The sequence below is a fragment of the Eretmochelys imbricata genome, chromosome 4 (assembly GCF_965152235.1).
Source record: "Eretmochelys imbricata isolate rEreImb1 chromosome 4, rEreImb1.hap1, whole genome shotgun sequence".
Classification (NCBI taxonomy): domain Eukaryota; kingdom Metazoa; phylum Chordata; order Testudines; family Cheloniidae; genus Eretmochelys; species Eretmochelys imbricata.
The window spans coordinates 42,182,282-42,206,856 of record NC_135575.1 but is presented as its reverse complement, the minus strand read 5'-3'; the positions used below and the strand labels follow the sequence as shown (position 1 = coordinate 42,206,856).

At 43.3% G+C, this 24,575-nt stretch overlaps 1 protein-coding gene and 1 long non-coding RNA gene across 2 annotated transcripts; both read left to right on the top strand.

Moving 5' to 3' along the window:
- Positions 1–2,675: 2,675 nt before the first annotated feature.
- Positions 2,676–8,238, top strand: FABP2 (fatty acid binding protein 2). The gene is made up of 4 exons (XM_077814420.1): positions 2,676–2,742; positions 4,043–4,215; positions 5,894–6,001; positions 8,188–8,238. The coding sequence occupies exons 1-4, from the start codon at positions 2,676–2,678 to the stop codon at positions 8,236–8,238; spliced, it is 399 nt and encodes a 132-aa protein (XP_077670546.1).
- A 10,759-nt stretch (positions 8,239–18,997) lies between these two features.
- On the top strand, positions 18,998–24,113 carry LOC144263992 (uncharacterized). The gene is made up of 2 exons (XR_013345917.1): positions 18,998–19,215; positions 22,532–24,113. It is a non-coding gene; the product is annotated as an uncharacterized LOC144263992 (long non-coding RNA).
- Positions 24,114–24,575: the final 462 nt, after the last annotated feature.

Here is a 24,575-nt window from a genome sequence, read left to right as displayed (position 1 = left end):
AGGCTTTCTATTTTACTGGATTGAATAGGAAAAATACATTATTCAGAAGTTGCATGAGGCCAGTGGCAATAGATTCAGAGGTGGGCAAACTATGGCCCGCAGGCCACATCCGGCCCGTGGGACCCTCCCACCCAGCCCCTGAGCTCTTGGCCCTTGAGGCTAGTCCCTGGCCCCTCCCATGCTGTTCCCCCTCCCCCGCAGCCTCAGTGTGCTGCGCTGCCGGTGCAACGCTCTGGGCGGCCAGGCAGCTTCGTTGCAGAGCCGCGGCCTGACCCAGCGCTCTGGGCGGCCAGGCAGCTTCGTTGCAGAGCCGCGGCCTGACCCAGCGCTCTGGGCGGCCAGGCAGCTTCGTTGCAGAGCCGCGGCCTGACCCAGCGCTCTGGGCGGCCAGGCAGCTTCGTTGCAGAGCCGCGGCCTGACCCAGCGCTCTGGGCGGCCAGGCAGCTTCGTTGCAGAGCCGCGGCCTGACCCAGCGCTCTGGGCGGCCAGGCAGCTTCGTTGCAGAGCCGCGGCCTGACCCAGTGCTCTGGGCAGTGCAGCTGTAGCACCTGGAGCACTGGTGGCTGCCGGCAGCGTGATCGGGGGCGGGGGGTGGTGGTGACTAGAGGGCAGGGGAGTTCGGGGGCTGTGGTCAGGAGTCAGGGGTGTGGATAGGTGTCAAGGCGGTCAGAGGGTGGGGAACGGGGAGGTTGGATGGGGCAGGGGTTCCGGGGGGGAGCAGTCAGGAATGGGGGGGTTGGATGGGGCGGCAGGGGGCAGTCGGGGTGGGAGGTGGGTGGTCAGGGGACAGAGAGCAGGGGGTGGTGGATGGGGCAGGAGTCCTGGGGGGCTGTCAGGGGACAGAGGATAGGAGGTTGGATGGGGCAGGAGTCCCAGGGGAGCCATCAAGGGGCAAGAAGCGAGGGGGTCAGATAGGAGGCGGGGGCCGGGTCACGCCTGGCTGTTTGCGGAGACACAGCCTCCCCTAACTGGCCCTCCATATAAATCTGGAAATCCGATTCAGCCCTCAGGCCAAAAAGTTTGCCCGCTCCTGCAATAGACTCACCACTGTAAAAACCATGAAGAAAATAAAGTTAATAATTTATTAACCATCAGTAAACTGCTATGAACTATAATCGGACACAAAGCATCTATAAACTTAACCTATAGTATCTGACATATAGGGAGACTGATAATTTTGGAGATCAAAGGAAAATTCCAGTGTAATAAAAAAGAGAATTACTATATCTGCTTGCAAAAGAAGAGTAATTCATCACTGAGGGCTTGATTATGCCTTGTAGACACGGCACACAGTAAGCCTCTAACCCCAGTGCTCCAGGCAGCACAACAGAGCCAACATGGGGAAAAGTGATCTCTATCTGCTAAGGCCCAGCAGATTACTTCCCTCCCACCCCCCGACCACCCACCCCCAGCCCCCAAGCAAACAGGATGGGCAGGGAAGGAATTGTCACTCTCCAACTCACACTTCCTTTCCAGGGTTGCACACTGCACCTTACTCAGGGCAAGACGCAGTTTTAATTTTGCCCTTAATGCAAAAGGGATGCAGTGCTCAGTGCTGGAAATGATGTTTAATGTCTGATATTTTAACCATCAAAATGATCTTTTATTTTTCCACCAAAAAAAAAATTGCCTGCTTTTTTTAAGTGTGCAAAGTTTGCTTTTTGCAAATTTGTTTGGAACTTTTCCATAAGCACTATGTAATGTTAACCTGCATTTAGACATTACTATAGAGACTTAAATGTTGTTGTTAAGGCAGCTCCCCTCCCCCCCGCCCCTTATATATATATATATATATATATATATATATAGGACTATGCAATTTTGCTCCATACTCTGCATTTCTTTACTCAGAGTGTTTCACATTTTATTTTTTAGGGTAGAAGAAGGGGCATGTTAGTTGTGCTACTTCATTTTGCTTCTCTGGTACGTTAGCTGAATAAATACACTGAAACTGGCTGGAGTGAAAAGCCATTCTACATTATCTGGCATAACAATCCAAAGAATTATCTTAGTTGATTTTGAAGTTACACTTTTAATGAAAACTTACCTTCTGTCTTGCAATCTGCAAAGGTAGAGGAGCTCGAACTATTGCAATGACATCTGGCACTGTTATACTTCGACGTGTAGAGTGCAATCAATCACACAGTGTATCAGCCAAAGTCCAATCTAGCAAGCTACCACTCAGCCAGCTGGCACTATTCACCTGAGCAGTAGAGTAACTTCAGTGAATTAAGAAAAGGAGTACTTGTGGCACCTTAGAGACTAATGAAGTGAGCTGTAGCTCACAAAAGCTCATGCTCAAATAAATTGGTTAGTCTCTAAGGTGCCACCAGTACTCCTTTTCTTTTTGTGAATACAGACTAACACGGCTGTTACTCTGAAACCTTCAGTGAATTACTACTTTTCACCACCATGTGTAACATGAACACAGTAACTATTATATCTTTTAAGACAGAGCAGTCAAGTATTTCGTAGTTTGACAAGGTGGGGCGAAAAGACAGGTCACTTGAATATCCAGTCACTTGACCTTGAAGAGGTCACATGATGAGCTGAGCTTTAGCCAGCCACATCATCCTGCAAAGATAAGACAGATCATAAATTCCCTTTTTAAAGCTGAGCTGCATCTCAGGTTGAGTAGAAGCTGTCTCAAAGAAGCTCCTGCTTCAGTCAGAAAAATGGCGTTTGATGGCAACTGGAAGGTAGACAGAAGTGAAAACTATGACAAGTTCATGGAGCAGATGGGTAAGCTTTTACTTTTCCAGTTCCTCATTATTGTCTAAGAGCAATCACTGAATGCTAGTGCTGTCGTTGGTCCTCCTTCTGTTAACTGCCTCTCTGCTGACCTCTCCACCTGCTGACTACTTCATATTTTCTTCCAGAATAATCTTTTTTTTCCCCACTGTAGAAAGAGACAGCATCAAGATTTTGGGGCAGATTCTGATCTCTGGAGTAACTCTCTTAATGCCAGTGGAACTACTCCTGATTTACGCTGGCATAACTGAGAAAAATTTTCCCACTTCACTGAAGTTTTTTTCTTTTTTCTTATGGAACAGCCCTATAGAATTTAAAAGAATGATAATCTTTCTGTATAATTCTATAGCATGAATATGATTTTCCATTACATTTGATAAGGTGGGTTTAAAAATACATAGAAAGATCATTCTCTCTTAATATACAGGTTTTAGACTTATTTCTAGAGAACCTATTTATTTCCTATAGACTGCATTTGGTTCCGTCCCTATTAAATTCTATAGTACTTTTCCATAAAGTTCAGAAAGAGAGCAAGGTAGATTATTGCAGAAATATTCATTGAAATGTAAAGTTCTGCAGGCAACATGCCGACTGGTACAGAGGTGTAATTTAGGTGTCTAAAACTGGGGATCCCATTTTAGAAGCTGCTTTTGAGAATGTCCCCTATTATGGCTGATGGGCTTCAATGTCTGGAAGGGTGAAGAGGAATTTTCATGTGCAGTTTTAGAAACAGGGAAGACAATATACAGCTAAGCAATCATTTATGTCTTGTGATATTTAATTAATTTCTGATTAGTTTAATTGCTCGGGGTGGGGGGAAGGGGAGATTGGGAATTTTCCTGCTTTTTCGGCCACAGGACTAAATCATCAATGGGGAAAATGAGTTTGAAATGAGTTTGGTTCAGTCAAAGTGCACCCACAAACACAAGGCACCATACTGAAAGATTAGGCACCTGGAAGTAAAACAGAAAAAGAAAAATAGAGATTAAGTTCTGCACGCATGACCAGTCCAACAAAGGAGCTGATTTGCCACTGCCTTGCACCCTGTGTAGTCATTTAAACCTCTGCAAAGTGGGTGGGAAATGCAATCATTCCCTTGGCAGTGTCTTGCACCAACTTTGCACAGGTGAAAATGGCTACACAAAGTGAAAGATGAAGGTGAAGAACCTGGACCAAAGAGCTCCAGCAAGGCCCATAGTTTATTAAATTCACTTGCCCAAAAAAGGTCATTGGAAAATATACAAACCTGATGCTGCAATTTAAGTTGCTTGATGTCCAATTGTTTTTCTAGGTATTAATATAATGAAGAGAAAGCTAGGAGCCCATGACAACTTGAAAATCACTATTCAGCAAGAGGAAAACAAATTCACTATCAAGGAATCAAGTACTTTTCGAACCATAGAAATAATATTCATACTGGGAGTCCAATTTGAATACACCCTGGCTGATGGAACTGAGCTCAGTGTAAGAAATCCACTTTTATATGATAAGCCTGTATTTAATAAAGTTATTGCTGGGATGTTTTATTCATCTTTCTGATTTTATTTTAAATTGTACTCTGTCTAGGAATGTGAACCCATGTAGCAGAGAGCAGAATCTGTCTTTTTAAGCATAAGGCCAGAGCAATGAAATATTTATTCACTTGCTTTATATAAAAATCAAATCCCTTACAATGAACAAGGATATCAATGTGGTGTGAGCTAACAGGAGTGTATTACACTTGCCCTTTAGCAGTTGCACTGGTTTCATGTTTGCCTGAGCAATGTCCAAGTGTTGACATTACTGTAGGAAATTCAATGTGACATCGGACTGGCTACCTGAGAGACAATCTTCTGCCACATGAACTACAGTGGCAGCTGAAATCAGTTAGAGGGATTGACTAAAAAGGATCTAGGAGAAATGCTGGTACCACTGAAGTCAAGGAGAGTTTTGTCATTGACTCTAATTGAGCCAGGATTTCATTCCCTAGCTTTGAACATGATAGGTTTGTAGGCAGAGCCTTCTTACAGGGCCCCTAATTCTGCAATTCATTGCCTGAGCTGGTCTGGTGAAGCAAGGGTCTTTTGGCTCTTTGAGTGCAATGAAACACCCACTGTCTCTCTCAGACATTTGTCTGAGAAGTAGGGAGGGTCAGAGTCCATTGTAGGGTGTGATAGAGAATGAAATGGGATTGGTTATTTGTGAGGGACTATTCTTTCTATGTCAGAGAAAGCGGCAGATTAATGTATTCATTTAATTATGCGTATGGACCCTGAGGTCTGTGGGAAGGAGAATTGTAGTCACCCAATACATATTATAATATTTATTATTATTATTTGTATTACTGTAGCAGCTAGGAGCCTTAGTCCTGGACCAGGGCCCCATTGTGTGAGCGGCTATACAAACACAGAACAAAAAGATGTTCCCTATCCCAAGAGGCTTACATTCTAACTATAATACAAGAGCCAACAGATGGATACAGAGAGGTGGGGGAATACAAGAAAACAATGAGATAATACTGGTCTGCATGATAAGCAGTAGTCTAAGCACACGAGCAGCCTGACCGTTGTCAAGCTTTATCTATGCATCATGGTAAAACAATTCTGAGTAGGGATTTGAAGGTGGATAACGAAGCAGCTTTGTAGTGGTTTCTGGGATGCAAGTCCCAAGCATGTGAGATAGCCTGGGGGAAAGCTTGCAAGTGTTTGTCTGGAAATTTAACAAGTGGGCAGTGGAGGCTGGCATCATGGGCTGATCAGAGGTGAGCACAGACCGCTCAATGGTGAATACGAGATGATATATAGGATGGGCATTGACTGTGAAGGGCCTTGAAAGTGAAGATAAGTAGCTATATTTGATATAAAGGAGAAGGGGGAGTCAGTGGAGGGATGCAAAGATGGGTTACATGGTCAAAGTGACAAACTAAAAGAATGCTTATATATATGTGTGTGTGTATGTGTTTATAAACTTTATATATATAATCAAAACTAGAAGTGCTTTGGTTGTTGTGGAAGGGGTAAAACTCCTTTACTGTACCGGCCATTTTGCGAAAACCTGATATTCATTGCTTTACCACTTTGGTGCTTTTTTAACAGCCAAAGAATACATATACAAGATCAACATTGTCATGAATTCCTTGGATTTTTTTATTTTTACACTGTAGGGTACTTGGAATCTGGAAGGAAATAAGCTTGTGGGAAAATTCAACCGGAAAGATAATGGGAAAGAGCTCAAAGCATTCAGAGAACTGGTAGGAGATGAATTAATTCAGGTGAGTTAAGTCAATTTTTTTCCTTTATGCACAGCATCAAACTATAAAGATCTGATCCCTCTCTTAAAGCTGAATGAAACTGGTAAGTATCATTAATTTATTTTTTAAAAATCCTATTTTTTATTAAAAATTTAAAATTTTGAAATTCAAGAAATCATTGAATTTCAAACATTGAACTTTTTTGACTTACTCTAATCTTTCTATTTTCCTATCCACTTGCATTCTTTTCAATTATCTGAGTGCAGCCTGAGCTAACTCTAAAGGAGCCCAGTGCTGAGTCCATGCTTATTCTGACCAAAGATCCTGAATCTGTTAGGTTCTGTTAAGGCCATTCTCACAATAGGATCTGAGTTCCTCACAGCTGGTAATGAATATGTCTTCTCAAGCCCTTATGAGGTAGAAAAGGTATATTATCCACATATTTTAGAGATGGGGAGTTGAGGCACAGTTATATTAAATGACATCCCAAATCACACAAGATGTCTATGGCAGAGCTGCACATTGAAATCTGGTATCTTGAGATCCACTCCTGTGTCATAACCACAAAACTTCCATCCTCCCTTAATGATCCAGCCTTAATCTTCACGCCTGGATTAAGGGCTTGTCCACACTTGAAACGCTACAGGGGCACACCTGCAGTGCAGAAGCTGTGCCACTGTAATGCGTCAGTGTAGACACTGCCTATCCCAGCAGTTATATGGGCCTGTGGTGCCCCTGCTCCAACAAATTTAGGGCCTGGGGGCCTGGCTCCACCAATGTTTGAGGCCAGGTCTCTCCCCCGGCTCCACCTGCTGCCCCAGCGCACCTCCCCTTGAACATCCCCCGGCCCCACCTGCTGCCCCTGTGCACCTCCCCTGGAGCATCCCTGCCTCCACCCTGGGCAGCTGCCCTGCTGCTCCGCACTGTGCTCCCTTGCCAGTCACTGCTGGCTACAAAAGGGAGTGGCACCGGCAGCAGGCTGAGGCAGCGGCTACAGAGGGAGGAGGTGCACATGTGATGGGAGCCCTCCCCGCCCTCCTGGCCCCCACCACAGGGGAGGCAAGGGGGCTTCCTGGACCTGAGAGGGGCCCAGCCCCTAGGAGCATGTGCACTGCCGGTGTCGGGTGAGTGTGCTGCCTGGGGGGAGAGGGCTGGGAGGCCTGTGGAGTCCACCTCTCTGGCCCCAGCCCTGGGGCAGCCTGCCTGCACCCCAAACTCCTCATCCCCAGCCCTGCCCCACCCCAGAACCCGCACCCTAAGTGAGAGCCCTCACCCGCCCCCGCACTCCAGCCCTGAGCCCCCTCCTGCACCGTGAACCTCTCATCCCCAGCCCCACCCCGCAGCCCTCATCCCTGCGCCCCAAGCCTCTGCCCTAGGCCTGAGCCTCTCCCACACCCCAAACCCCAGAGCCCTCACCTCCAGCCAGAGCCCTCATCCCCCCACATCCCAACCCTCTGGCCTAGCCCTGAGCCTCCTCCCACACCCCAAACCCCAGAGCCCTCACCCCCAGCCAGAGCCCTAATCCCCCCGCACCCCAACCCTCTGCCCTAGCCCTAAGCCCTCTCCCACATCCCCCAGCTCTCACCCCCCCACCCTCTCACACATTGTGCAATATAGGGAAACTGTTAAACTCTTACTGTTTCCAGTACATTTTAACATTATTTTAAAATATGTATCAGCTTACAAGGCAAGTGTGCATCGGGGGGACTTGGACCCGTTCGGGCACCACCAAAAAGTATACAAACCTGCTGCCCCTGAGGAGGGGTTCTCCTGTCAGTGTAGGTAACCTACCTCTCTGAGAGGCAGTAGCTAGGCTGATGGAAGAATTCTTCTGTCAATCTAGCATTGTCTATGCTGAGAGTTAAATTAGCTTACCTATGTTGCTCAGAGCTGTGGATCTTTCACACCCCTGAGCAACATAGCTGGGGTAAGCTAACTTCTTAGTGTAGACCAGGCCTAATTAAGGGAGTGCGGGTCTAGGTCTGAATATTTTAAAAATCCACAGTCCTGACCTATAGTCTTTCTCTTTGATTTTGATGGAACTACTCATGTGAGTGAGGGTTACTGATGTAGTGGTTACTGGACTGAGCCCTTAGGCTGTAAACCTGTGATGGATAATAAACACTCTCTTGATGGGAACTGTAAAATAAATCTCAATGGAAACAGTAAGTGATGAAAGTTTTTTCCTCTTCATTAATCTCTTTCAGACTTACATGTATGAAGGAGTTGAAGCCAAGAGAATCTTTAAAAGGGTTTAAACCTCAAGCCCAGAAAGAAATCTGATGCGAGAACAATCATGTTGTATGTGGCAACTGTTTCCCTTGCCCAACAAGTATCAAGTTACTGATTGATTAGTCTTGATTTAAACACAGGCCAACATTTTGCACTTCCAGTCTGCCAATATTACATATTTGTATTACATATCAATAACTGTTTTGATATATGGCATTGTTAAGGGCTGTAGAAACTATTTACATTCTGTAAATGAAAATAAATATTGTTTCTGCACTGATTTTTCAAGTGGCAATTTGCTTTTATCACCATAAAAGGTGTTTGTTGTTGTTATGTTTCTTCATGTATTGTATATTGAATCACATTGGTTGTATAATTTTAAACAAACAAAAAACAAATAACCTCCCCTGCAAAAAAACAAATCCCCAAGATCCTGCAGCCCTTCCACATACATAACTCCTGGAAGTTTGTGTGTCTGTAGATGTAAAGATTGTGACTCTGATAATATAGTTCATTTCCGAGAAAGATCAATCCAACTCCTGCTGATGTCAATGGGAGTTGGATCAGGCCCTTACTATACATTTACTTGTTTGTTTTTTCAGTGAAGTCATGCAAAAACAAAGGACCTCTAGGACAGCAAATCCAATAATCAATTTTAAATTAATAGAGATATATGTGGCCCATGCCTTTATCTAATTTCTTTTCTAATATTTTTACTGTAACATTTTGGAACAGGTTGTAGATACCAGAGCTGTAATCCAATCTAACTACCTATTATTTGATGTAATCTGTGTATGGGCCAATTCGGAAGAAATTTGGCCTTCTGTGTTTTTCCTTCTATATTCTCTAGCTCACTAGCCTTTTCCATATGATTTTTTCCAATGGGATTGTCATGAAACTTTGCTAAATAAGATAAGAGAGTACAACCAAAGTCTCTTTCCAACACAGCACAGGAAATGGAGATATATTCAGTGATATTAACAAACTCAGAGAACAGGTAGGTAGGATCCCCACGGGAAGAAAAGATAAGGGAAAAAGTAGTTCAGGAGAGGTGGCAGTTTCTCAAAGAGACAATATTAAAGCCACAACAGCAAACTATCTTGTTGCAAAAGAAAAATAGGAAGACTCGTGAGAGCTGCTTAGTGACCTGAAAAAACAAAAAGGAATGCTACAAAAAATGGAAACATGGATGAATTGCTAAGGATACGTAGAAAAGAGTAGCATACAAATGTAAGGACAAAATCAGAAAAGTTAAGGCACAAAATGAGCTACACCTTGGGACATAAGAGGCAATAAGAAGCGAATCTGTAAATGCATTGAGGCCTCACCTGGAGTAGTGAATCCAGATAAAGAAAGAGAGAGGCCAGAGGGGAGCAACAAAAATGATAAAAGGTTTTAAAAATCTGACCTGCAAAGAAAGGTTAAAAAAACTGGACATGTTAATTTAGTTTTAGGAAAAGAAGACCGAGAGGGGACCTGATGGTTTTCAAATATGGTAAAGGCAGTTATAAAGAGAATGGAGATCAATTATTCCCTGTGTCCACCGAAGCTAGGATAAGAAGTAATGGGGCTTAATCTGCAGCAAGAGAGATTTAGGTTAGATATTTGGAAAAACTTTCCAACAATAAGGCTTGTTAAGCATTGGAATAGGCTTCCAAGAGAGGTTGTGGAATTCCTATCATTGGAGGTTTTTAAGAATGGGCTAGACAAATACCTGCCAGGCTGGTCTAAATTTGCTTGGTCCTGCCTCGGCACAGGGGGCTGGACTAGATGATCTCTCAAGGTCCCTTCCAACCCTACACTTCTATGATTCTATTACATGCATTCCAGATACTGCAGTAGCAAGTATGGAGGAGGTGGCCAAATAGCCCATTTTTCAAAAGAGATTCATATTTAGTGGTCCTGATATTTGGAAACACCCGCACCTGAATATGATTATTATTTGAACTGACTTTCCACCTCCCCACTGCAGGACTGGACTCCATTTCTTTACCTTATATAGACTTCTGAAGGAAAGGGGTGGAGGTCAGACACAATGGTCCCCTCTGCAAGACCTAGAGGTTACCTCTATGTCCTGCTGCAGAAGAACTCAGTGAAAGAGAGGCTGTCCCCATTCAGGAAACGCTGGAACCTAATGTCTGGGGAGAGCAGCCATACCAGACTGGCTCCCCCAAAGAATCAGGATAGGGGAAACATGTCCACTGGTTGATCCCTAGAGAAGTTTATAGGAAAAGGTTGTGTCCTGGCACAAGTCAACTTTTCTTTCTCTTGGGCTGTTAAGGAATCACATATCCAAACAGCCCCAGGAAATTGATGTACCAGAAAACATCTTCCTTACCCTCCAACAGCCGTAAGGAATTAGATCTGACTGAAGACAACCTTTGTTTTCCTCTGCCTGAGGCCAGTGGAGGGGAGAGTTGGGATATGTCCTCTCCTCCAGCAGGACTTGGAGGAAAGGGATTGAGGTTTCTGCTGGCCAGGCTGTAAAGCTAGCTGTACAGCTTAACTTCTCTAGCTCAGGTCTGTCAGCACTTCTGGAAGCAGCAGATGTGGGATGGCTGGTTAAATGCTCAAAGAACATGAATATGGATAAATAGGGCAACTATTTGTGATGTTTATAGATTCTTAGATTTTAGGACCAGAAGAGAACACTATAATCATGCAGTCTGGCCTCCGGTATAGCACAGGCCATAGCATTTAACCTAGTAATTCCTGCCATGGAGAAATTATTCTTCCCCACTATTTAAGTAAACACTATCAAGCACAGTAACTTGTGGTTGAGATAGAGCACTGCCTTTAGAAAGACATCTAAAATCAACACAAAGGTTCCAAGTGGTTATGAATTTACTATAGCCTTTGATAAGCAGTTCCAATGGTGTCCTCTCATTGTTAAAAAGTTGCATCTAACTTCCAATTTGATTTTTTCTAATTGCAGCTTCCATCCATTGGATCTTGTTATGCCTCTGTTTGGTATATTAAAAGCCCCCTAGTGGCAGATGTCTATCTTCTCCCTGCGTAGGTGTTTATATATCATGATCAAGACCCTCTTAACTTTTTCTCTTTAACAACACATGTATTGAAGGCAATCTCTCATTTTTAGGCAGGTTTTCCAGATCTCAAATAATTCTTGTAGCTCTTCTCTGAATCCTCTATAATTTTTCTACATCTTAAAGTGTTGACAGCCAAACTGGACTTGGTATTCCAGTATTTCAGTCTAATCAATTCAATATAAAAATGCAAATGTAAGTAAAAGAATTCCCTAATTCTGTTTGATATTCCCCTGTTTATACATTTAAAGATTGCATTAGTCTTTCTCAATACAACATTACATCAAGAGTTCAAGTTCAAAATTACATATAAAATTACTGAAGATAGTTAAGACCCAGACAGACTGTGAATAGCTACAAAAGGATCTCTCAAAACTGGGTGACTGGGCAACAAAATGGCAGATGAAATTTAATGTTGATAAATGCAAAGTAATGCACATTGGAAAGCATAATCCCAACTATACATACAAAATGATGGGGTCTAAATTAGCCGTTACCACTCAAGAAAGAGATCTTGGAGTCATTGTGGATAGTTCTCTGAAAACGTCCACTCAATGTGCAGCAGCAGTCAAAAAAGGGACAGAATGCTGGGAATAGTTAAGAAAGGGATAGATAATAGGAAAGAAAATATCATGTTGCCTCTATATAAATCCATGGTATGCCCACATCTTGAATACTGTGTGCAGATGTGGTTGCCCCATCTCAAAAAAGATACATTGGAATTGGAAAAGGTTCAGAAAAGGGCAACAAAAATGATTAGGGGTATGGAACGGCTTCTGTATGAGGAGAGATTAATAAGACTGGGACTTCTCAGCTTGGAAAAGAGATGCCTAAGGGGAGATATGATTGAGGTCTATTAAATCATGACTGGTGTAGAGAAAGTAGATAAGGAAGTGTTGTTTACTACTTCTCATAACACAAGAACTAGGAGTCATCAAATGAAATTAATAGGCAGCAGGTTTAAAACAAATAAAAGGAGGTATTTCTTCACATAATGCACAGTTAATGTGTGGAACTCCTTGCCAGAGAATGTTGTGAAGGCCAAGACCATAACAGGGTTCAAAAAACAACTAGATAAATTCATGGAGGATAGGTCCATCAATGGCTATTAGCCAGGTTGGGCAGGGATGGTGTCCCTAGCCTCTGTTTGCCAGAAGCTGGGAATGAGTGACAGGGTATGGATCATTTGATGATTACCTGTTTTGTTCATTCTCTCTGGAGCACCTGGCACTGGCCACTGTCAGAAGACAGGATACTGGGCTAGATGGACCTTGGTCTGACCCAGTGGGGCCATTCTTATGTTCAGCTGGTCATCTACAAGGATCCCTAAACGCTTTTCACAGTCACTTCTTTACAGGATTAAGTCATCCATCTCATAACTCACCACTCATTGTTCCTATTCATTTGAGCTTGCATTTGTATTAAAACACACTTATCTGGTTTGTTCCCAGTTTATCAAAAGATCAAGATTTCTCTGTGTCAGTGACCTGTCTTCAACATTACCTCCCGCCTCACCAATCTTTGTGTCATGCAAACTTTATCAATAATGATTTCATGAATTTTTTCCTAGATCACTGATAAAAATATAGAATTTGATTCATCCATCTCTTTAAAAAGAGCTAAAAGGTGAATTCACACTAAACTGGTCCTGGATCCACAAACCTTTACCACTTACCATGGTAGCCACACATGTGTGCTACTCATCCTTGAGTTGCTTGCCTCCTAGCCATTCCAACCCTGCCCCACTTCCCTTGGTTCACATCATTTCCTTAGGGTTCTGGTGAACACCTTGGACTCTAGATGCATCTACTCCCTGGATATTGTACATGCAGCAGATGGCTAGCCAGCATCTGCCATGTATTATACTGCTTGCAGCTTCTAATCTCTAGGATCCTCCAAATCCCAAGGCTCCTTCTTGAATCTTTTCCAGAAAGAATACATTTAAATAAACTATGGTGATATTAATGGCTTTTGGAGCAGCTATTACACAGTAATTATTCTGGCTATTTCTTTCTTAATCTTCCTGGACTTTCTTCCTTCTGGGCATTTAAAAATTTTTCTTTAGGTGAATTTTTTGGCAGTTTCTGTAACTTCACCTACCAGAGCTATTATTTTCCACAGAGTCTAAGAGCTCCATCTACTGGTTAGATGCTATCATGAAACACTTTTAAAAACAGTAATAGCCTGATTCACCAACTAATATTCCAGTTGAATGTGCCATAAAGAATGGGGCACCCAATCCTACATTAAGGATTAACTAAATTTGTTTTCAAAAAATTACATATATCATTTATTTTAATATACTTATGTATATCAATTTATTTTATCATACAAATATATATATATATATATGTAGCAGGGCAGCCTGCCTCTTTAAGGGCCTGTGGAACCAGTGAACAGCAAGTGTTGGCCTAAGGAGAGCCTGTGACGTTGCACCGCATAAGGCTTTATGGAAATATACTTTTGAATGTATATATGACATAACTGAAATATGTTTTATGCTACATATGCCACGTAATATATCTCTGTAAAGGTTATGATCTATTGAATCTATTCATCCTATTTGTATGCATGTATCATTTTTGTATTCGAAGTTATGGATATTGACTGTGTACTTGCTTGATTTTTAAGTAGCCTTAGTAAAGCATTTGGACAGCTTCTTGAGAAAGGAAGGTGCAAATTAAGTGCCCAATCAAGAAACACTTAACAAACAATGGCTCTTGGAAGGCTCCAATCCACATAAGAAGTCTTCCCAGAGACATTCAAGATAGCATGTGGGCAATTGCTGCTGCCTGTAAAAACTGAGTCATGCATGAACATGTGACTTGCCCATGTGATTCCAAAACTCTATTTAAACCCCTGGGAGACCACTCTATTTTGTCTTCAGCTGGCTCAAGAGATAGCCTCTCCACCCCAAAGGATACCTGAAAGAAACTGGAACAAAGGACTGTAACCACAGGGGGTGTGAATGATTCCTGGACCCAGACTAGAAGGAGATTAGTCTGTATAAGGAAGCTTACCGGAACTCTTCTGAGGGTAAGGTTTTATCTGTATTCTGTTTTCTTACTGTATTAGGCATAGAATTGAGTGTTCTATTTTATTTTGCTTGGTAATTCACTTTGTTCTGTTACTATTTGGAACCATTAAATCCTACTTACTTTATTTAATAAAATCACTTTTTACTTATTATTTCACCCAGAGTATGTATTAATACTGGGAGGGGGAACAGCTGTGCATATCTCTCTATCAGTGTTATAAGGGTGAACAATTTGAGTTTACCCTGTATAAGCTTTATACAGAGTAAACTGGATTTATTTGGGGTTTTGACCCCACTGGGAGTTGGGCATCTGAGTGTTAGAGAGGGGAACACTTCTTACGCTGCTTTCAGTTTAGCTTGCAGTTTGTGGGACGTGCTTCAGACCTGGGTCTGTGTTTGTGGCCTGCAAGCATGTCTGGCACAGCCAGGCAGGGCTCTGGAGTCCCAAGCTAGCAGAGGCAGAAGTAGTCTTGGCACATCAGTTGGCAGCCCCATGGGGGTTTCCGTGATCCAGCCCATCACAAAGCCCCAGCAGATGGGTGTTGGAAATCAGCTGATCCAGCTAAGCAGCAGCTAGTGATTGGCTCTGATTCCCAGCTGGAAGATATAAATGAGATCCCAGCTCTCCAACAGAGAGTGAGAAAGAGAACTTTTCTAAGTAGTAACAGAGGGTTAGCCTGCTCTGAGGCTAAAGAAGAACTGTAAACTTAAGCAACTAGGGAGTGAAGGACCAGGTCAGGACTATCACTTTTGTTACTTTTTCATATTTCTTACACTTGTGTGGCAGAGGAATAAAAGAGTCTCTGTAGAAGGCTAACATAGAGTTGGGCTTGGCTGACTGTTTTGTCCCCAAGCTGGTGGACTGACCCATCAGACAATAACATATTTCTGGAGCTAGCATACATTATGAAGATGGCAATGTTAACTTAAATGGGACTAATCACATGAATAAAGATGTGTAAGGCTGGATACTGAATGTAAGTAGAAGTAAATAACTTTCACCCCTGGTTCAAATCCAACTACAAGACCAAAACTGAATGTGATGGAACTTTGTACGCTCATTGGGGAAAGATAATGGCCTTTAAAGAAAAATGAGAGAACGGGTAAAGAATTAAAGACTTGACTTTGCAATGAGCTTCAGGTGAGTAGATTGACCCCTGTGCCTGTATGAACCCTATTAACTTCAACGGGGCTCCATGCAGGTATGGGGGCCTACCTACCAATTTCAGGATTGGAATCCTAATAACAAAAAACATGTTGCGGAACTGAACCTGTGATGCATGGCATGCTGTCAATATTGCTACTATACTATAAAGGACAAAACCGATGAGGCGGCTTCCAAATTTTCAAGGATTCAAATGAAATGTTTTTTGAGCCCATGAACACACTCTTCATTGACTAAGAGAAATATTGAGTCTCATGATATGCCTTTTCCTTTCCCCTTGAATTAAACATGCTGCCTCTGCAACCCTAGATCTTTCTGGCTAAGGAAGTGGGAGAAAAGCAATAGAACTCCAACCCACATAGTCTACTGATCTAGAAACCCAAGGGAGGTGAGGTAATATCTTTTATTGGACCAACTGCTGTCTGTGAAAGAGACTAACTTCTGAGCTACACAGAGCTCTCCTACTGATCTTCGGTATCTGTACCACACCCAGCACTGTAACATAAGTATCTGACACATGACAGTGCAAAACATTACCACTAGGCTACAGGATCTGTTTTGACTTGTTTGTTTGGAATGTGTTTCTACAAGTGTTGTCATGTGAAGGTGTGATTGCTAGGGACACTACTTTATTGCTACTGAATACCAGAGAAAGGAGACTGTGTATCAGTGGATTTATACATGTTATACATGAAATCCTCAGGTAAGTGACACAAAATATGAGGTATTATCATAAATACTCACTGGAGACTATGTAACACCTCTAGTAAAGCATGTCCATCGGACTGCTCATCAGATATGTTTGTGGTGTCAAATAAAAACCGCACATCCTTCAGCTTCAAAAACCCAAATCTCTAACAGTCTCTAAATCAGACTCCCCATTAGCACAGAAAGGTGAGGACAATTGGAAACCATCTCAGATTCCATGAACCATGTTGATACAAACATGTGTATGATAGTTGAAATATTATGCAAGTTTGTTTCTCTAGAGTTCCATTTATGCTAGAGGAAAACTGTTAGCCACAACTGTTTATAATATGGCTCTTCCCAGAAAGGTGCTTGTACAGTTTCCTGGGCTAGACTAGAACAAAACTAAATCATGTTTAAAAACATTTTGGGCTAACTGTTTCCATTTAGTGTAAATGGGAACTAAGCACGGGCTGGGAATCCTTGTTCTTAAAGCCACCTTTGGAAGGCTGGGATGGATGGAACAGAAGAAGGAATGTTTCACCGATGTTACATATTTTAGGCAGTAATTTATTTTAAAAATAATGATAGAAACATAATGTGTTTCACAGATAACAGCTGTGATCCATCTAGTCAACTCGCCTGTGTGGCAGTGGCCAGAGGGACATGCAAAATCAACCGTAACGGGCAACTGTGAAATCACATGCTCCTATAGGAGAACTTGCTAGTGGATGCATTATGCCCTGTGGGTTTGTGTTTGGGTGGACGTTTTCGGAAGCTCGTGTAGGAGTTTGACTTACCCTGTCTATAGCAAAAAGAAAAGGAGTACTTGTGGCACCTTAGAGACTAACAAATTTATTTGAGCATAAGCTTTTGTGAGCTACAGCTCGCTTCATCAGATGCATTCAGTGGAAAATACAGTGGGGAGATTTATATACATAGAGAACATGAAACAATGGGTGTTACCATACACACTGTAACGAGAGTGATGATCACTTACGGTGAGCTATTACCAGGAGGAGAGCCGGGGGGGACGGGGAGGGACCTTTTGTCGTGATAATCAAGGAGGGCCATTTCCAGCAGTTGACAAGAACGTGTGAGGAACAGTGGTGGTGGGGGAGCAATAAACATGGAGAAATAGTTTTACTTTGTGTAATGACCCATCCACTCCCAGTCTTTATTCAAGCCTAAGTTAATTGTATCCAGTTTGCAAATTAATTCCAATTCAGCAGTCTCTTGTTGGAGTCTGCTTCTAAAGTTTTTTTGTTGAAGAATTGCCACTTTTAGGTCTGTAGTCGAGTGACCAAAGAGATTGAAGTGATCTCTGACTGGTTTTTGAATGTTACAATTCTTGACGTCCGATTTGTGTCCATTTATTCTTTTACGTAGAGACTGTCTACTTTGCCACAAGGGGCCACAACAGTGGTTCCCTTAACCCACCCAGCAATATTGTTAATCTTTCCAACTATACTCTTATGACAGATTCTTCTGCTGGGCTATCTCGGAGCCTCTCCTTCTGCCCCTCCACCCCCACGAACATGATACAGTTCTGTGGTGACCTAGAATCCTATTTTCGATGTCTCCGCCACAAGGAATATTTCCAACACACCTCTGAACAACATACTAACCCACAGAGACCTTCCTACCAAGACTACAAAAAGAAGGATTCTGGGTAGAGTCCTCCTGAAGGTTGAAACAACAGACTGGACTTCTACATAGAGTGCTTCCGCCGCCATGCATGGGCTAAAATAGTGGAAAAGCAGCATCACTTGCCCCATAAGTGGCAACTTTTCAACAAAAAAACGTCAAAAACAGACTCCACCAAGAGACTGCTGAATTGGAATTAATTTGCAAACTGGATACAATTAATTTAGGCTTGAATAAAGACTGGGCGTGGATGGGTCATTACACAAAGTAAAACTATTTCTCCATGTTTATTTCCCCCCCCCCCCCCCGCTTCGTCAGACATTCTTGTCAACTGCTGGAAATGGCCCACCTTGATTATCCCTACAACAGTTCCCCCTCCACCCACTCCTGCTGGTAATAGCTCACCTCACCTGACCACTCTCATTACAGTGTGTATGGTAACATCCATTCTTTCATCTTCTCTATGTATACAAAGGTTTTAATTAAGAGCTCATTCTTAATCTTTCCCTGTTTATGCTGAAATAAATGTGTTAGTCTCTAAGGTGCCATAAGCAAACTCCTTTTCTTTCTAGGTCTATAAATCCCTACTGTATTTTTCACTGAATGCATCCCATGAAGTGAGCTGTAGCTCATGAAAGCTTATGCTCAAATAAATGTAATCATACACAGTGTAAGGAGAGTGATCACTTTAGATAAGCTATTACCAGCAGGAGAGTGGGGTGGGAGGAGGGATTGTTTCATGGTCTCTGTGTGTATATAATGTCTGCTGCAGTTTCCACGGTATGCATCTGATGAAGTGAGCTGTAGCAAAGGAAAGCTCATGCTCAAATAAATTGGTTAGTCTCTGAGGTACCACAAGTACTCCTTTTCTTTTTGCGAATACAGACTATCAGGGCGGCTACTCTGAGACCTGCCTCTAGCCTTCTTTCTTTGTGGACTTCGCCCCTACAGCGGGGCGCGGCAGGGCGCGCGAGGGCGAGCTCTGACGCACGGGCTGCCTGCAGCGCCCCTCCCCCGGCCAGGGCGCTGGTAGTTCGGCCGCGAGCGCAGCCGGCTGGGCAGATACGTTGCGTAAGTCACATGCGCAGGCAGCTCGCCCCCGGCCCAGCTGTAGCGCTGTCACGTGACCAGCCCCGCAGGCGGCCGCCGGCTGCTTTCATTGGTGCAAAGAGCCGCCCCTGCCCCGGAGCGAACAGGTGCGCATGGGCGATGGGGCCACGCCCACCCCCCGCTCTGGAAGGCGGAGCTACTGCGGACGGGGAGCGATGGAGGCCGCGGAGCCGGAGCGGACCGCGGCGAATGGCGACTGCAGCCGCCCCCTGTCGCTCTCCGGACAGTCCTACTGGCTCGACGTGTGGCTCTTCGTCCTCTTCGACCTGGCGCTGCTCGTTGTCGTCTATCTGCTGCCCTGAGCCCGCGGGTGAGCGAGACCCGGCCCTGCTCTTCCCCCTGGCCCTGCTTCCTCACCGGGCCCCCCCGCGGCTCCCCAGTCTGTGTCTTGCGGTAACCCCCCCCCCCCGGCTCTTCGCTGCACCCCCCGCCTCCTGCGCAGCCCTGCTCTTCTGGGCAGCCCCGGGTGGTTATTGTTCAAGGGGCTTCATTTACGTGTGGGAAGCAGGGCCCGGCCCGGCCGGGGTGTTGCCCCGCGCTCTTGGCCGTCGCGTGTAAGTTGGGCGAGGGGACCGTAGACTGCTTTGCCCAGGTTAGAGAACGTTCTGGCTGCTCGTTCTTGGAGCAGCCCAGGTGTGGCCATGCTTTGGAGCAGGGACTTAAACGTTAGCACGGGGCAGCCTGGTGTCAGGATCTGCCTTTTGCTGTTCCTGTAAAAATTCACCCGCCTTGTAAACTTCTGAAACGCTGCAGTTTGTACGCGCTCAGCAGGGGCTTGTTAGCAGCTTAGGACGGGGAAGGTTCTGAGCATGCCACACCCTGGTGCCGAACAGGAGTTTCCTTGCACTTGTAGTTTTGGGCTGCCTCGCGCTATTGTGGGTCTGGGTCCGGGTCCAGGCACTAGAACCGAGAGCTGGGAGACTGCCTCGTTGTGGGACTCTTAGTGCCCTCCCGCTGTGCCCAGATAGCTGGGTGCTACCTGATTTGGGAACATGAGCCAGAATTGCGGGGGTAGGAGCCAGTGGGGGACGGATTAGGGAACATAGGCTAGGATTTGGTGGGAGTGTCAAATTGAGTGGCTGGACACGTAACCAGTATGAGAGGCGTGAGCAGTGGTGACTGGGCCTAAGTGAAGAGAATGGGACTAAGAACCAGGGTGGGGGACAGGTGAGACTAGGGTTGAGAGGTTGGAGGGGAATAGGGCAGGAAGGGGTCAAGCTTGGGTATGAGGGGGAAGGAAGGAAAGGTCTGTGCTTACTAGATCACACTCCCCTCCAAAATCTGCAGTGGAGTCACCATTCTTCTGCTGTCAGCGTCTATGCAAGTGGTAAAGTCTGTTGCTTTTAGAAATAGAGGATGACAATCTGTCAGTTACTCTGTTAGCTCAAGTGACAGAGGTCTGTGCTGTGAATCTAAATGTCCCAACCCTGTTGATGACCCATTTGAGTGTCAGTGTGAAGCCACATGATGGAAACTGTAATTTTTGTTTGCTTTTTTAAATAAAATCTTGAAAATGACACACTCTATATTAAGAGTATTATTGAGGATGTAAAGTCAAGCTAGTTAGGAAATGCCAGAATGCCCGCCCAGTTGTAAGGAGTGCCAAAGAAAAGCCCATGAGGAGGGTTTGATTAAGGTGCAGGAAATAAGGCATAGGGCTGCACACTGAACAATGGGAATGTAATATTAAATAGTTCTCATTAAGTGAGCACTGTCCATCCTGTGTACTGAATGAGCCAGGAATTCAGTGGGAAGAAATACGATTCATAGGCACAAGGGTTCTGAATTAAAGTTGTCTTAATTCTGGCATTTCCTAACTAGATTGCTTGACTTTTCAACCTTTATGTTCTTCTAACATAGATTTTTGGTTGTGTGTGTATGTACATATACCCACGATCATCCATCCCTTCTTTCCAAATAAAACACCTTGCAGTTTCCACCAATTACTCATGAGATTTCCAGACTTGACTGTGTATATCTGCGACAGGATGCTTAGCTAAACTACAAAGCATCTTTATATCTGTGGCTTTGTCAATAAAGGGTAAGTGCAGAAGTTAACTTCCCATTAGGTATCAGTAATGGCACTATAATGAATATCACTAACAGTAAAGCTGTCCGTTGCTAATATACTTTTCCTGAGTGGTTGTCTTGCTTGAATATTTCTGTTTTAGGTTTAGGAATCATGTAGAAATGCATAAGCCCAAGATATCCAAAATGAGTACAGAGCTTCTGATCATGGCTTGCATCTTGCATTAGAAGGTATAAGTTCAGATCAGAAATGTCAGTTCTGTCTCCATTTCTGTGGGTGGGAAATGACGACAAATAAGCCTTATTTAACAGTGTTGCTGACTAAAAGAACGTCCTGTCACATCTTGCATCTCTGTGAATGATAATTGCAGTATTTTATACACCTTGGAGGGCTTTTTCAAATGGCATCCAAATGTGCAAGCATAGAAAAACATTACTCCCTTTGCAAAAGGAATGCTGGCACACACAGGGCCAAAGTTCGTGCCTGTGATCTCATTGGTATATTCCTGGCTCTGTGCTACCTTCCCTTCCCCACCCTTTTTCTAGAATGTGGTAGGACAGAATGAGATGTGGGTGAAGTGTGCTGTGGTTTGCAACCTGCTTGGGGTAATGCTCCTTCGGGAACTGTTAGAAGTAGTACAAGTTAGAGCAGTCCTGAATCTATTCTAACTTGTTCCAAGGGCCTAATCTGCTCCTGTAGCCTTAAAGTACAAGGAAACACAATGGTTTAAAAGCAGTCTTCCCTTTCTCAAAGAGAATTGTTGTGTTGAGCAGAGTGCTGGCACATGTAAGACTGGAGGTGACTAAGCTCAGTTGGGTGTCTTAAAGTGGAAATCTGCAACTAGAGCTCTGATTAGATAAAGTATGGTGAATAAGCCAAAGTTCTGACGATCTTTCTACCAAAAATAGATCTAAAAGCTTTTGAATTTAAAGAAAGTTCTGTCCATGCAGTTTTCCCATTTACTTTTTTCTCCCTATTCTAGTTCTGTTGTGCTTCATTTGTGACAGAAATTAACTCTGAAACTTGAACTTTCAAGCAGAGATTAGGAGGAAAAATCTGATAACAAACATGTCAAACAGCCACAGTGCTATCACTGGTAACACAGCAAATTTCAGATGTTTAAATTTCAAATAGTGATACTATTGACAGATCCTGCTCTGGTTGGTAACAGATATTAGTATTAAATATAAAGTCTTTTTAAGTAGATATATTAAACTTTTTGATAAGTTTATAGCTCAAACAGCACTGTCCTGGTATAAAGGTAATTTAAGTCTGATGTTCCCTTTAGTATATTGAAGAAAACAGCACCTAATGTATGGGTATAGATGCTTCCTACATTGAGGGAAGGGGTTCTTCCCTCTGTGCAGTTAATCCACCTCTCCAAGAGGCCATGGTTCTAACCCTATCTACACAACAGATTAGGTTGACCTACTGATCAATGGTGCTCAGGGATGCAAAATTTTTCATAGCCTTGAGAGATGAAGTGAGGTTGATCTATTTTTTTTTAAGTGTAGACGTATGCTTATTTCCTTCCTTCCCCTCCTACTGACCTTATTATACCACTGAAAATGTAACCTGCCTTTTCTATTCCTTATAGTGGCAGCTCCTATTCAAGATGATGATCCTTATTTATGAAAACATTCTTTGGAAGAAGACGATGCATGCAACAGGACAATGAGAAATGAGACTCTCAAAACTGTTGAGCCATTGAGTGCTAGTGATACACATTGATCCATTCATGGATGTACTGATTTGAGGGGGTCCAGTTCATCTATAGCCTGTTTGCCATTGAAGTAATGTAAATTGTTCAAGTTAAATTACTTGAAAAGTTTGAGGATATTCTAGTTTCCATGGCAGTAAGATGGATTGCTCATGTCTTTTACATAATGTTTAGTGTTTGAATAAAGATCAATTGAAAAAATGGAACTTCAGACTGGCTGAATAGCCCCATCTGTAGAAGAGATGGATTGAAATAGAATTGTGTAGGAAGATGTTGCCTGGTTTCTCCTGGGTTAGTTTTAGTTATAGGTTTCAGGTTTTATAGGTTACGCCTAAATTTGTTTAGTCTCTAAGGTGCTACAAGTACTCCTTGTTTGTTTAATTGGGTATGACCTCCTTTTCTGGCCTGGCAAGATCAATTCCCTCTTTGCAGCACTTCCATGCAGCTCTATCCCTCTAAGGCTTTTTACCAGAGACAGGTAATGGCCATAATAGTAAGGTTTTATTGGTGTCTTCTTAAATTACCCAACATGACTCTGGTTACTGTGCTGGTTGATTATAACCACTATCCTTTCCTAGAGGAATAACCTGTAGTGCTGTAAGTACACAGGGTCCTGTTCCTTTCTAAAGGGGTCTTCCTCTGTGCTAACCACTAAATTTCCTCTGGAAGATCATGCAGGTTTTGACATCAGAATCCCATTGTAATTAAGTAAGGAGTGTAAAAACGCAAGCCTGGCTGCTTAAAGCTTTCCTACATTTAAAGGGCTGCACTGGTAAAGATGTCACCTACACCACTGGGGGGGCTTTTCCTGTTGGCATAGGTACTCCACCTTCTTGAGAGGCTATGTTTATGGCAGAAGGTGGACCATTGATAAAAATCTTAGAAGAATGGAGGTTGCCTGGTACGTGGTGAGATCCTGAATGCAACTAGCAGAAGATAAACTTCATTTTTTTTGCACCTCCAGCAAAACAGATGGTTCAAACATGAGAGATCTGATCAACTTCAGTATTTATGCTCTGCAATGTTGAGCAAGCTGTCAAATATAAAGGGAAGGGTAAACACCTTTAAAATCCCTCCTGGCCAGAGGAAAAACCCTTTCACCTATAAAGGGTTAAGAAGCTAGGGTAACCTCACTGGCACCTGACCAAAATGACCTCAAAAGCTGGGGGGAGGGAGAAACAAAGGGTCTTGGTCTGTCTGGATGATAATTTTGCTGGGGACAGAACAGGAATGGAGTCTTAGAACTCAGTAAGTAATCTAGCTAGATATGCATTAGATTATGATTTCTTTAAATGGCTGAGGAAATAAGCTGTGCTGAAAGGAATAAATATTCCTGTCTTTGTCTTTTTGTAACTTGAGGGATTCTCTATATTTTGAATCTAATTACCCTGTAAGGTATTTACCATCCTGATTTTATGGAGGTGATTCTTTTTACTATTAAAATTCTTCTTTTCAGAAACTGAATGCTTTTTCATTGTTAAGAGCCAATGGTTTGGGTCCGTGGTCACCTATGCAAATTGGTGAGGATTTTTACCAAACCTTCCTCAGGAAGTGGGGTGCAAGGGTTGGGAGGATTTTGGGGGGAAAGACATTTCCAAACAACTCCTTCTCAGTAACCGGTTAAACGTTTGGTGGCAGTAGCGAAAGTCCAAGGGCAAAGAGTAAAATAGTTTGTACCTTAGGGAAGTTTTAACCTAAGCTGGTAAAAGTAAGCTTAGGAGGTTTTTATGCAGGTCCCCCCCCAGGTCCAGGTCTGTACCCTAGAGTTCAGAGTGGGGAAGGAACCTTGACACAAGCTTTCTTTTTTTTAAACACTGTTCGTGGCCAATATGTTTCAGTGAAGATGTATCATCACTGTTCAAATTAGATAGGTGATTTAAAAGTGGTGAAACAAAATGCTGGAACACCTGTTTAAAATAAT

Coding starts and splice junctions, on each gene's coding strand:
- FABP2 (XM_077814420.1), top strand. CDS start 2,676: ATGGCGTTTGATGGCAACTGGAAGGTAGACAGAAGTGAAAACTATGAC. Junction 2,743..4,042: donor CAAGTTCATGGAGCAGATGG/GTAAGCTTTTAC, acceptor TTGTTTTTCTAG/GTATTAATATAATGAAGAGA. Junction 4,216..5,893: donor CTGATGGAACTGAGCTCAGT/GTAAGAAATCCA, acceptor TTTACACTGTAG/GGTACTTGGAATCTGGAAGG.